We start from the raw sequence: 14,503 nt of genomic DNA, 5'->3' as shown, positions 1-14,503 counted from the left end.
GAGCGTACACATCTGTTGCCTTTCACTAAATCTAGTAGCGCTGTATTAAGAATGTCGTTCTCCGATTGGCTACGCTACTCACCATCAGTTTTCTGTTGTATTAGGTAGTGAGCAGCCTAGCAGTGTGCGCTTGTAACAAAACCGGCGGCCACTTCTTTGCGATTTCGAAGTGTCTGTGAGCCCGCTGCGCCCTCGTCAAATACCACGCAGTCAAAATCTTGAGCTCGTAATCTTATCGTTGAATATTCTATTTTTTATCAGCGGCTGACGAAGAAAGAATAATATGTTGAACTCAAAATTCGTCGTACAAACTAAATGCCATTCACATCAGCCACATAACCTTTCTGTGGGCTAAAGTTTCAAACCCTACAGACTTAGGGTTACTTGAGATGTAGCTTGCTTACTTCACTGAGGCAACTTGGAGCCATCTGGCACACATGCTCCCCTCACCCCGAGACAATGATACTTTAATTATGCTAAATTTATTTTGACTTTGCCATGATTCGCTGGTGAGTTACTCCAACCCCTGCCTCGAGCTAACACTCGATTATACATTTTGATTGACAATAGAACATTTTACGGTTGTCCGCTAAGTGACCTTGCCTTTGAAAGTCAGCATGCAAGGCTAGCTGGAGGAGACCTTGTTTTGATACAGACCTCACTGCTTTTGATGTGTAAATCAAGTTGTTCTTATACTGACTAGTTGGCATTTACATAAGAAAATCAGAGAAGTCTGTATCAAAGCAAGGTCACCTCTAGCCTCGCTTGCATTCATAGGCCAGGTAATTGAGCACAAAACTAAAATTGTCTAAACTGGTCTATTGAGAACCAGGTTGAACCGGTTGAGGGTATGACATTTTCAAACCATGTGTCTGTTTTCCTGTCAGTTTTCTTCATGCAACGTGCCATTACACTAAGTAATCTTTACAAGACAGTATACATTACTGTAAGGAAACAGACGTATGCTTTTGTTTACTGTTCCTCACTGTTCCTCGCCTGCCCCCGATTCAAACGAGAAACTGAGGGTGGAAGGTCTTTCTCAGAATCGACGAGCCGCCTCTGAAATATGACGCCTGCTCATATTAAAAGCCAACCTAATCTTACATGCTTCAAAAAATCCAGTTTTTAACACTTTATGGACAGTTATAAGGAATTGGACCATTTTATAATCTAAATTTTCAATTTTCTTGTTTTAATTATTAGACTTGATCCAATGCTTTGCTTTTTAATATTTTAGTGTGTCTTATATCTTAGTTTTTTATGTTATCGTTGCATAGAGAATCCTTCTATATTTATTTTTAATTTTTAACGCGTCATCTTTTTATTCTGTAAATATTTATATGAGGGCCACTGGGTTTTCAGTGATTACTCGGAGAAATGGATAGTGGCCGCCTAAAAGAGGTTGGCAGTTTAATACAGGTAAAAACAATAGAAAAGCCCTCATCGGGACTTTGATCACTGGCCGCCTAATAGGGGTGGCCGTTTAACAGGTGGCCGCTTAATAGGGGTTCGACTGCTCGACTGTTCGACCGTTCGACTGAGTTTACTTTTATTTACTGCCGATTGCTTGCGGTTAGCATTTATTTACTGCTGTTTGCTTGCGGTTAGCATTTCAGGAGTGAAAGGGAAGGTGACTAACTGTGTCTCACCATGAATTATATGCCCATAAACCCTAGTATATACCAGTATACTTTTCCTTACGCATTGCGTCAACGGATTCATTATACCTATTATACTTTCCATTTCACGCAGTGCAAGACTTCAAAAGGAGTGTTAGTTTCGGACATAAAAGGAGGCATGTGTACAATAGGCCATTTTACAGTTGTGCGCTTAGTTATATGAATGCAAAAGAGGCTGGAGGTGGTCTTGCTTTGATACAGACCTCTCTGCTTTTCTCATTGAAATGCAAACTAGTAAGCATAAGAACAAGTTGATTTACACAGCAAACGCAGTGAAGTCTTTATCGAACCAAGGTCATTTGCAGCCTCGCTGTCATCCAAAGGCCAGGTCACTGAACAGACAACTGTAAAATGGTCTATTACACTTCACGCCACATGTTTATGTGAATTTCAATAAACTAACGAAACTGACAACGGCCATCCCCGAACCTGTCGGCTTTGTCGCTTACGCCTTTTTTTTTTTGTAGGACAGCCTCCCTCGAATCAGCTATGTATCTTGGAATGAATTTTGTATAGTATTTTGATGAATCCATTAAAATGTTTTGTGATTAATTATGTTTTGCTTAATTAATTGAGAGTTCAATAGCCCTTTCCACAGCTAACTTTTCTCATTTGAATCACAATATAATCCACCATGTATATGGGGCAATTTCGAACAATTTTGTAATTATAGTCTCAGCCCGAAATTGCCTCTCATCCACATTGGATTTTGGTTTTGTGATGCAAATGAGCAAAGCTAACCGTGGAAAGGGCTACTATCTGCTTTACTCGGGTTTATTTCCACATTCTTATTTCTTTTAAATACTTCTGGGGAACAACTAAGTTTGTTCTATTTGACTGTGTTAGTGCTGTTTTGGTACCAAGCTACGAGCACTTCCTCCATTTCTCAGCCTTCGAGATTGTCATGAATTTATATGCAAATCAAGAATTTTTAAATTAAAATGCTAATAACTGAGCCTCATCCAGAAATTGCCTTAATGCACAACTTTAATTAAAATTGGCTCAACTTGCCTCGTTGAGCACTGCCTGATTACTGAAGAAGATTACATAACTACATCAGTTGGAATATAACATCAGTCGTATCTTACTTAATAATATATAATCAACTTGTAACGCGATGTCACTGGTTGCCTTTCGATGATAACAGGATTAAACTGTTGATCCTGGCAACAGTCCAGGTGGCCGTCTCTGCAGGGCTGCATAAAGCCCACACACATATATATATATTTGTTTTCACAAAGGTGCATGGTAATTCAGTGCTTCGCAGTAAACTGCTGAATTCAAAAGGTAGGTTTTCTAGATTTTTAGACCTCTTTTAACAAAATATAACCTACTATGTATTATTTTAGCTTAGGATGCAATGTGTTATTTAGAGATCAACATAGAGTGTCTATGTTCAGGTGCAGTTATACGTCAAAGTATAATTTTATGTTTACTGTTCCAATAAGATATGCAATTTTTTCCTGTAAATATGAAAAGTGCGAAAGAAATTGGCAATAGTTGAAAAAAGCCCAAGTCATAGTCCACCCTTGACCTTATCACATGTTTTAAAGTGATAAAACAAGACTTGGTATGTCCATTATTAACAAGCGGAAAATCCTATTTACCCTGCAGTATTGCTTCCTTAATAATTCCGCCAAGTGTTTCTGCTTTTAACAATTTAGTATTTTCATTCAGGTAACGAAAAAGGAAAATTCCCTACAGCTCTGTTAAATTTTGAGCGGACACTTAACATGTCTCCTGGGAACTCGTACAAAATGTTTTGGGTTGTCTGCCTGGTTTAATCTAGTTTCAAAACAAAATATATTATTTTTCAATATTTATAAACCATCACTTCTAACCTGTTCATATTATGCAGCACCTAAAGCGATGGCTGAACGCGTTTTTTTTTTTTTTCAAACTTATGCCGGTACCCTTTTGGTTATGTTTCATTTTTCCTTCTTTTTCGCTTGTCCCACTGCAAAATATCGCGAGATACCGAAATAAGCATATTTCAGACAATACTATTAAGAACATCAGCAGCTCTTCCCACCCTCCCTCTCTGTTTCCAGGCGGGGGATGGGGGGGGGGGGGGGGACTTCTGCTCGTGGTAAACAAGTTTGTATGCCGCTCTTTTGGGACCGTCCTTCATATATGCATCGAACCATTAGCAGTAATGCTGGAAACTAAGCCTGTTAACATTTATTAAAACTCCGAGAGGAATTTTGTCGAGATCTTCAATTACCGGTGCAAGCTCCATTTTAGTTCCTTAAAGCTTCTTTCTAAATTTTATCAACCAAAGACGAGCTTAAAATCTTTTTTTTTTTCTTGTTTTGTTATCATTTTCGCTAATTTCTTCGTTAAAATTAGATGCATAGTAGGGCTGAAAAATAAAATGAAAAAAGACTCTTCCGGCTAAAAATGTGTCTTCACACTTCACACCTTTAAGAGTCCTTAGGCGTCTCATGATCATGGCGGGAGGAGACTGATCGATGACGACGGCTCATTTTACTGAGTCTCGCCATCTTATGCAGTCACTTTTTTATAGCGAGTCATCCCCCCCCCCCCCCAATCCAACCACCCACACAGCTATTGAGAGTGGTCTCTTAACTTTATAGAGGATCATTTATGCGAATAATAGGTCGTTTAAGATGCTTATGAAGCGTAAAATCAACACCTCCGTATTACGACAAAAGAATAAAGATTCATATCAGACACGCTGCAGTGTAGCGTAGTCTATTTGGCGGTGTTCATTCAAGAAATCATCAACGAATTCAACACGATTGATTAAAAGAGGATAACTACAATCATTAAACGTGCGCTGAGTCAAACAGCAGCTGCAAGGTGAGCAACTTTCGCGGTGTGAATTAGTTGTTGGTTGGCTTTTCGAGGCGTTAGACAACTAGCAGTCTCGGGAAAATATCATATACATTATAGTTTGTCAGTCGTAACTGGAAATGACGTCAATTAGATAGTCATTTTGCAATCGAAATGCTAGAATTTGAAAGGTACACTTGCCGAAGAATTGCATCATTTTTTACCTCCGGCTGTTTAAACTTGATAATCATGGCACAACGGCGCTTCCCTTTATACAATCGTGGGATGTTTCACACCGCAATTTGTTCAGCAGACTTGCAAAAGTGCATAGTTTATTACTGAGTAAGGGAAAAGAGAAAATATTGACGGCTAAACGGGAGGTGAGTAAAATTAATATTTTCCTCTAAAAAGCCGAGAGTAACACGAGACTATCTATCAAAAATAATATGTTGTAAGCCCTCATATTTCAAATAAACGAAGATGCCAGTAATGTAATTTACCGGCCTGGTCAGTGAAGACTGTTGGGGCGAAATGTGGCATTTGTAAAATCGTCCGATAACCTGAATTAACGTCGAGTAACATTTTCTGAAAAATATACCAAAACATGGAAACAGCATGATACGAATGCGGCGTCACTTATTCAAATTAAGCTTTCATTTTGTTTATCCGCACACATCCTGTGTAAACAGAGAAAGAAACCAACCAATGGTTTCCTTAAAGAGTTCAGTATAGTGCCAAAAAAGAAAATATTTTGTAAAAAGCTAAAAGTTTTTCAACTGAAACTATAAATCTACTGGAAAGAAAGAAGCTTCAATGAAGCTAAACTATTAAGATTCAAAAACGCATATGAACTGCAAATAAGTAAGTCAGGACGACACGACACAAATTAAGCTTTCATTTTGTTTATCCGTACACATCCTGTGTTAACACAGAAAGAAACCAACTAATGGTTTCCTTAAAGAGTTATTGCCAAAAAAACATACATATTGCAAAAAGCTAAAATGTTTCAACTGAAACTCCATATCTGCTAGAAAGAAAGAAACGTCAATGAAGCTAAACTGTTAAGGTTCAAAAACACATGATCTGCAAATAAGTAAGTTACGACGACACGACTTCTTAAACCGCCTTGTCAAGGCGAGAGATGGTTAAAGTTTATTATCATTTTACTCATTTTACGACAATTTACAATGTCAATCGGGTTTTAGTCAATGCAGAGTACGTCAATCGTCGTTCAACGCCTATCTATTTTAAAATGGTACCCAGACATAACGTTTTCCTTTACTTTTCTTCATAATCAGTTTCCGAATTGTTTTGAGTGCATTTATCGCTTTTTTGGTGTGAAAATCATGCACTTAGGCTAAACATTCACAATGGTTCCTTGATAAGTTTAGATCCTACGGTAAAACAATACGTTAACTTTTATTGATGCTGTAGGTGTGTTTAGGGAAGAGAGGATAACTAAGTGTATGGGGCAATATATGTAGTTATTATGAGGTGATGATCTGCAGGTGAACCACATTAATTACACTTCTTTCTAAGAGCAAATTCAACTGCGTTTTTCATCATTTGTGTTTTTACAAAATGATTTCGGTTATTAAACAAATTATTATTATTATTACACTTTTTTTGTTTCACACAGCCTTATATAGGTTAGAAGCACCATGTAGTTGTTGATAAAAAACCGCATTACAGGTCATTAGCTAGCTTTCATTTGAATGATCAAAATCTAGAATCTCATCCATAAGGAATACAACCACCTTGTAACACGCCGCTGAAAGGTGGATGCACTTGCAAGCTCGCATGTAAAGCAAACTTTCGAAGTTGCTGTCAGTATATTATGGTAATTTGTTACAACAGTTTTCATTATGTTTCTCGTAAACAGGACGGCAGATATGATAAGTTTGCATGTTAAAATTTATCGAAACGTTCACCAAACTACTCAAGATTGTTGCTATTGTTTGCTTGTAGATCAAGAAACTGAGATCAACGTATGGCTCAAACCCAGTTTAACCTGTTAAACCAGTCGTGCTGGAACTGTTCTACCAGCCTTCCTCAAGGAACAACGACAGCTTCCCATGTCAGTAAACTCTTAGCTGATGATGAAGTGATAATCCTGTCTGTAGTTTGCGCCTTGGCCAGTGTAATGGGAACCTTGGGAAACTTTCTGGTGCTTCTTGCCGTTCGCAAAAACGAACTTCTCCGCACAATACCTGATCTTTTCATCACTAGCCTGGCGTTCTCAGATTTCTCAGTCTGTGCGCTGTTTCTGCCGATGTCAATCTACGAATTCAACCACAGTGAAAACGAGATCTTCGCAGCTGTAAAAAGTTTCCTTGGTCATACCTCCATGGTCGCTTCCGCCACCAACATGTTTGCAGTAACAGTTGATCGTATCATTGCGATAAGATACCCTTTCAAATACGTCACTATCATGACGACAAGAAATGCATTGGTTGGTATAGTGGTTGTCTGGATTGTTTCTCTTGTATTTGGCGCCTTGTACGCTCCTAATTTGGTGTCAAGGATGTACCTTGCACTTTACAGCGCCGCCCTGCTACTCACAACCATATTCATGTATATTTACATTTTCATTATCGCCAAACGACAAGAAAACAGAATACAGAACATACAGCAGGGATCTGTTGGTTCCACGGCAGAGAAAAAAGTAGCTAAGACCATTTTTACAGTGGTTGGGATTTATGCCTTGTTCTGGCTACCCGTACTCCTGCTACCGATAATTATCAACCCTGCAACGGAAGCCGTCGAGTTTCTAAAACGTTTCCCGTGGGTTCAGACTATGCTGGCCTGTAATTCAGCGATTAATCCATACATTTATTGCATGAGAAGCAAGAAATATCGCACAGCATTCGGAAAAATACTGCGAATACAACGTTATGTTGATCGAAATCTAACAGAACACTCGTTGACTATTCGGTAATATATAAGTCACCTCTACACAAGTTTGTTACTGACATTAGTTCGACGTACATCTGAAGACGTTCGAAGATTACTGAGAACTTTCGAAGTTTTCCACGATTCAGTTATTTGTTTTGTTTCAGTTTTCTAAATGCATAAGACTGAAGTTTATTTGTCCACACGAGGCCAGTGATCGTTTACGGAAAAGATGCAAGGAATCGTTAACACTTAAAAGCACTTAAAAGCATTAACTGAAACGAAGCCACCAAGGACGAGACTAACATAAAGCATGCTTGATGTGATGTCAGCGTTTACTAATGAATAAGTCTATGCCGGTAGGCACAAAAGAAGACTCCGACCCTAGCCCTAACCGGTCCTAACCTCTGAGTTTAAGAATTTGTCCACTTTGGAGAACGTTAAAGATGATTGTACTTAGGTGTGGGCGAAATACCTAAATATTAGTGAAGGTGTGAGCTCTTATAAGTGTAAACGTATGTGTTGATGTAGCTTAAGATTCAGCTGTCTTGCTAAGTCACAGCTAATTTTGGTTATTTTCTAATTTGCACGTATAAAAGGGAAACACATTTTCATCCTGTCACCATGCCGTATCTTCAAGTGAGTTTTATATGGAGCGTTAAAAGTTAGACTTCTAAAGATGATAAAGTGGCCGTTAATGACTATTAAATAATTTTATGACTGTGAGCTATGTAAGATGGTTTTGGTAATTATTTTTAGTTAGTTTTAGGTAAAGTACTTTGCCCAGCTGCTGATATTGATCCAACCGTGCTTTTCATTGCGCGCAGAGGACTACATCGAACTCGTTTGACGTATTATCTGTACTCTAAGGAGTCACTGCTCGATAAAAAGATTTTTGATGAGTTTGATAAAGTTAATAACTCGCTATCTTAAACTTTTACGAAGCGCATAAGCCAAAGAAACGTAAGATAAGATAAATTTTATTTAATCACGATGACTGTAACTGCTAAGCATGCATGGCCGTGTAAAGAGACCTTCAGTTAAAAATAACTATACAAAATCTCCAATCGATGCGAATAAAACGTTAAAGAATTAGGGACATAATATTACAAATTACAAGTTTTCTTTGTATATACAAATTTGTCAAGTCTAAAATTAACGCTTGAGGTTGATGTAGCATTAAATCGAAATAATTAAAGTATCTGAAGATTTTAGCTTTGTGAAGAGAACTGTGTGGCATGAAATATCCAAGTCAGTGCATGTGTAAATTGGAGCAACGTAATATAAAAGCACACGGCTAACACAACTACGCAAATGGGAACTACAGTTGACCTCCACTATTAACATAGCAATCGCAGCCAAATAACCACGTAAATCAAACAGGTGAATATCAAGAAAACTCCATACAAAGGCCAAATGGATTTGGGCTTGAGATCGCAAAGATAGAATTAGTCAAGCGATTACACTGCGGAGTTCCGTAATTTCTGTCCCGTAATGCGTGGGAGGCGCGGTGGCCTCATGGTTAGTGCGCTCGTCTCCGGATCGAGCGGTCCGGGTTCGAGCCCTGACCGGGGACATTGTGCTGTGTTCTTGGGCAAGACACTTTACTCTCACAGTGCCTCTCTCCACCCAGGTGTATAAATGGGTACCGGCGAACTTAATGCTGGGGGTAACCCTGCGATGGACTAGCATCCCATCCAGGGGAGCGTAGAAATACTCCTAGTCGCTTCATGCTACAGAAACCGGGATAAGCTCCGGCCTGATGGGCCACTTGGCTCGCATGCAGACTTTACCTTTACCTAATGCAGCGGATGGAGTGCCTGTCCGCAATGGCTCATGGCTGATTGTGGCCCTTTACGGGAAACGACGCATAGTTCGAGATGTCGGGGCTTCGGGTTGGCCGATAGGAAGTCACGAGGAATTCAAGATAACCGGGTTTGACATAGTGAGGTTCTACCGCAGCTGAATACTTGTTGACATAACACATCGTTAAGTCGCTCTTTTCCTGATAACATCATAAGATGGAATCCATCTTTAAAGCATTAAGCGATCGATCGAGTCTGTCGCGGCTTCGGCAGATTCATGCAAGCGAAGGCAGATTCTGCAGTCTCTTGCAGTTGCCATACACACCCTCCCTTACCCTAAGAACTAATCTAAGAAATAGTTAATATTAGAATAAGTATAAGCACTTTCTCGCTTTGTTGGTCTCAATTATTTCGGGGAGCTGCGCCTGTATAAGTTGTATGTCGCTTTGTGCTTATCTCATACGCTAGCTTGTTTTCATTCTTCGATTAAACCAGCGGTCTAAGACATTGACCGTTTTGTAAATTTCGGGAAAGTGCTTCATCAAAAGTTGGCTACGTTAAACAAAGCCAAGAGACGATGATAGTCTTCGAAAGGAAAAGAGCGTAACCCTTAGTCGACATCCATACATAGTGGATAGAAAGAAACCGAAATCAATTTAAGTTTTAATAATCCTCGGGGACAAAAACAGCCGGTCGCGAATTATTAATTTTGTTCTTCGAATTTAATTCCTCACGCCTACGCGTTATCGGAACAACGTTTCGGAAAACCAATTAAACCTCTATAATCGCAACAGTATATGGGAAACCCAATTACAATAGGGCAACCTCATATGCAAACGTACCAGGGGCACTTAGAGGGGGATTTGCCAGAAATAAACAAAAACTGTGTTGAATCAGTTTTTAGGCAGATTGATAGATATGTTATATTGGTCGATATATAGAATCAATTCTGCCAATAAGATGCAAAACTGTAACTTTAAAACCTAATACAAACAGCACCCGCAAGGTGTTCAAACTTCCATTTGTGAATAATCGTTTGGCATCAGACAACTAGAATAAGGTAAATGAAATATAATTTTTGTTATCTTAAGAGAAGGGAGACTTCCAAATCGATTAGCCAATGATTCTATCTCGAAAACATTCTGATTAAAGAAAGTAAAACTCTTTTAATTCAAGAGGAAAACGCACACGGTATTTTAACTTAAGATGGCATGTTTCAATAACTGTGTCATTATATATTCATGGCATTTTTCTTCCCTTCTGCTTTGCACAGACTAATGCAAGTTCTCAGTACATTGAATGTAAAGGGAAAAGAGAGAAACTTCACCGCGGCTAATCAGTAAGGTGAGTAAGATTACAGTCTATCACTTTAAATCACTATAACGGTAACACCTCAGCCCTCAAAGTGCGATTCAGTTAAGATCATGTAAGTAGTCTGCGTTTTGTTGTTAAATACTACTGAAAACATATTTTTCCACACAAAATAAATTATATAATGTAAAGTGTCGTCACTGAGGGATTAGTCAAAGGGTAGCAACAGCAAAGCGGCCTGGGCTGTGACTGAACAAGTCAAATACGTTTTCTATTTGCCCATGAGAATTCCCCTCACGCAACTTGTTTGAATGTAGACAAAGCAGACTGCCTTTCGTGGGAGAATTATACAAATAAACCTTCAAAATTAAAGTTACCAAAAACGATATATCATATCATAAAATAATATTGAAAAAACGGGCGACAGAAAATGTGCTTACTTAGAATGGTAAAGTCCAAGATAAACACTGAAAATCCGTGAAGAGTAGCTGAAAGCGAACTGATCTCAAAGCGAAGGAAATGAAGTCAACATGAAACAAAATGTTCAACAGCACTACCATAGCGATGAACGCTTTCACTTTGTCACCCAAACGAGCATGACTTTCTCTAAAAATTGCTACCAGTTTTAAAACCGGCGGTCTGTCGACGTTTTCCTTGTGTTTTCTATTTCGTATTTTAGTCCTGTTAAGTGTTCATTTTTTGTTTGTTTAATAAGGAGATAGGACTAAGTGGAATCTAGCTCGGTCAGTTTTCATGTGCTTGGCTAACCAAATCGGACAGAAGCACGCGACGGTCGTCAGATTTCTTCAATTACGGTTATGACGAAGGAAAAATAATGGGCGACAGGAAGTTCTATTAAGAAATTAATCACGTCAATTTCAAAATTGAAGCGAAAAACTTATTTAGGAAACCGTTCTGGGAGAATACAAAAGTGAAATTTCAGTCAAAAGATGGACTTCAATCAGGTAAACGATTGGCGAGTTTTGTGATTTGACGCTTTGAAACTCGGCTGAGACATTTATGATCTTACACCTTGAATGAATGACACTTTATTTCGATACGGTGCATAATTACAGTCAAAGACTTTAGTCTCCCTTATGGCCCCAGGGAAAACTACATTACAACAACACAACAACACCTTGTGATTGAACATGATCGCATTATACTGTGCAATCATGAGTTGACCTTCTTATAGGGCACTTTTTAATTGGACATGCTGTTAATAACACTTTGTAATTAGACATGTTCTTGTTATGCACTTATATATTTAATTATAGGACACAAATTGTGGCCATGTTGTCGATACTTTGTAATTGAAAATTACGGTTAGTTGTGAGCGTGAACACATCAGATTTTTTAGTACTTATTCCGAGTGAGAAAGCCAAACAATTGCGTCGAGACAAAAACATCACTGTTTTTGAATAAGACACCAATCGTAAATGCAAGCTTTCAAAGATCTTTTTTCATAAATGAAGTCACGTTGGGATCCGGCAACAATTGTCATCTAACCTATCTCACGTAAAATGCAAACTAAACAATTAAAAATCTGCTGTTCAGCTATGGACGCATTTTGGGAAAAGTGACTTACTTTCGACTAATCAGAAGCGAGCCTTAATGGTGACATTGTTATGAGGTGAAGGACGTTACACTGATCGTGAAGACAATCGGGAGACGGTAGCTTTTGAGCACTTTGTGATGGATATGGAAATGGCCTATGAAAGGCGCATAACCAAGTAAGCTAAACAGTGATGGAGTTTCGTAGCCGAATAATTTCACGGAAAAATAAAACTTGTAGAGAACTAGAGTTCATTGTTTGAAAGTTTAAAAAAGAAACCACTGGATTAGTTTTAGAAATGCAGTCGCCACTTTCCTAACTGAAAAACTCAATGTTGTTGATGTTGTTTCTAGATCAAGCACGATCTACGTATGGCTCAAAACCCGTCTAACCTGTTTAACCAGTCGTGCTGGAACTGTTCTACCAGCCCTCCTCAAGAAACAACAACGGTTCCTCGTCTGAGTACATTCTTAACTAGAGATGACGCCATAATTCTCTCTGTAGTTTGCGCACTGGCCAGCGTCATCGGAACCTTAGGTAATTCTTTGGTGCTTCTTGCCGTCCACAAAAACGAAAATCTTCGCAACATACCTGATCTTTTCATCACAAGCCTGGCCTTCTCTGATATCACTGTTTGCGCGTTGTTTCTGCCAATGTCGATCAACTACTTCATCCACAGTTTCAGTACGGGAGGACACGATGACAACGTCATCTTTGACTCAGCGAGGAGTTTCTTTGGTCATACGTCTATGGTTGCTTCCGCGACAAATATGTTTGCAGTGACAGTTGATCGTGTTGTTGCCATACGATTTCCTTTTAAATACGTGGCTGCCATGACAAAAAGACGTGCTTTGGTCGGTATAGTGGTTGTCTGGATAGTTTCTCTTGCATTCGGTTTCCTGTACGCTCGTACGTTGGTGTCAAACATGTACATTGCATTGTACAGTGGCATTTTGTTATTTTCCACCATGATCATGTACATTTACATTTTCATTGTCGCCAAACGACAAGAAAACAGAATACATCAGGGAACTGCATCTGATAGTTCAGTGGCGGAGAAAAAAGTAGCTAAAACTATTTTCACAGTGGTGGGGATTTACGCCTTGTGCTGGCTACCCATGCTTCTACTCCCAGCAATTGCCAACCCTTCAACAAACGTAGCCCAGTTTGGAAAAGGTTTCCACTGGGTGCAGACTTTGCTGGCTTGTAATTCCGCAGTTAATCCTTACGTTTATTGCATGAGAAGCATGAAATACCGCACAGCATTTGGACAAATATTGCGATGGCAACGTTGCATTAAGCCAGTTGATAGCAATCAGTAAACTCACTCAGCGAGATTTTAAGGCTTACCTCTCAACGTGGTAACGAAGTACAGTTTCAGACTCTCGAAGGTCGACGTATGTTTTGAGTGATCGCTGAATACATTTCGAAGAGTTCCGACTGAGGATTTTGCAAGATTATCGAAGACTACCGAAGATAGGCCAGAGTGGCCCAAATAGTTTCCGAAGGGTTTAACATGCTATCGTGTAAGCTAGGTTTACGAGTACTTCTGGGTATGTTTCGAAGATCGCAAGACTATGAACATCCCTGCCCGGCCCCTCCGGAGTTGTTTTGTCATCTCCCCACCCAGTCTTAATACCTTTAATGCAGCCTTAATGAAACTCAAACATCCTGGAAACGAGATTGCTTGCAGCGATAATCAAGATGGCGACCGCTGACGATCAATCGAACGTCGTATGGCGACTTGATGATCGAAGTGATAAAAGATAAACGAAACACTCGCAGTCTTCGTTGCCATAAGTATTAAGTGAGGGGGGGGGGACAGGGGGGCGGGAGGGGTACGGGAGGCGGGAGAGGAAAGGGCGGGAAGCGGGAGTTCTAAGAGGGCGGGAAGCGGGAGAGAAATGCGAAACGCAAATTTGTTGAATTCAACAATGCGTTAGAATACTTTCAAAAACAAGAACCCAAAATATATTTGACTTGTATTTAACGTCTTCTCAGTCACTTCTGAGATTTCTGAGCAAACGAGCAAACGAAAATTTGCGCTTGGACTGAAAAACAGGCTTACTTCCGGTGAAATAGTAAACCCGTTTACAGTGGTTACGTCGTAAGTCAAGAATGTCAAGCGGCATGAGTGCACGCGTCGCGTAAGTCGTCAAATTGCAAAAAGGTGAGACGACCTACGTCCATGATTTAATTGTCTGATCCCAATAAACGCCGGACTGGTTACTGGAAATGCGTATACTTTATCACAACACGAGACAACTTAGAATTAACTTTTGAGACCATCGTCACTGAAAACGGATTTCAGAAACAAATCTGAAGAGCTGATGGAAATGGACTGAAATGGTGAAACTCAAAGAAGATAAACAAGTAGGTCAAAACTTCATTGAATTGAAACATGTGGCAGTGGTAATCTTGTTAAATTGTTTAAAAACAAAGGAAATGCTTAACAATTGCGAAGC

General features: G+C 39.4%; 2 protein-coding genes across 2 annotated transcripts; both read left to right on the top strand.

Moving 5' to 3' along the window:
* The first annotated feature begins 5,979 nt into the window (after positions 1–5,979).
* On the top strand, positions 5,980–7,556 carry LOC145483665 (alpha-1A adrenergic receptor-like). Its single transcript, XM_081462208.1, has one exon. The coding sequence runs from the start codon at positions 6,466–6,468 to the stop codon at positions 7,411–7,413; it is 948 nt and encodes a 315-aa protein (XP_081318334.1). The 5' UTR covers positions 5,980–6,465; the 3' UTR covers positions 7,414–7,556.
* Positions 7,557–12,151: 4,595 nt separating this feature from the next.
* LOC145484337 (histamine H2 receptor-like) lies at positions 12,152–13,360 on the top strand. Its single transcript, XM_081462988.1, has one exon. The coding sequence runs from the start codon at positions 12,410–12,412 to the stop codon at positions 13,358–13,360; it is 951 nt and encodes a 316-aa protein (XP_081319114.1). The 5' UTR covers positions 12,152–12,409.
* The last annotated feature ends 1,143 nt before the right edge of the window (positions 13,361–14,503 follow it).

The sequence above is a fragment of the Orbicella franksi genome, chromosome 1 (assembly GCF_964199315.1).
Source record: "Orbicella franksi chromosome 1, jaOrbFran1.1, whole genome shotgun sequence".
In the NCBI taxonomy this organism is placed as follows: domain Eukaryota; kingdom Metazoa; phylum Cnidaria; class Anthozoa; order Scleractinia; family Merulinidae; genus Orbicella; species Orbicella franksi.
Note: the sequence above shows the minus strand (reverse complement) of the source record. Positions and strands in the feature narration are given on the sequence as shown.

What these genes read in the sequence shown, in the direction of transcription:
- LOC145483665 (XM_081462208.1), top strand. Translation starts at nt 6,466, where the DNA reads ATGGCTCAAACCCAGTTTAACCTGTTAAACCAGTCGTGCTGGAACTGT.
- LOC145484337 (XM_081462988.1), top strand. Translation starts at nt 12,410, where the DNA reads ATGGCTCAAAACCCGTCTAACCTGTTTAACCAGTCGTGCTGGAACTGT.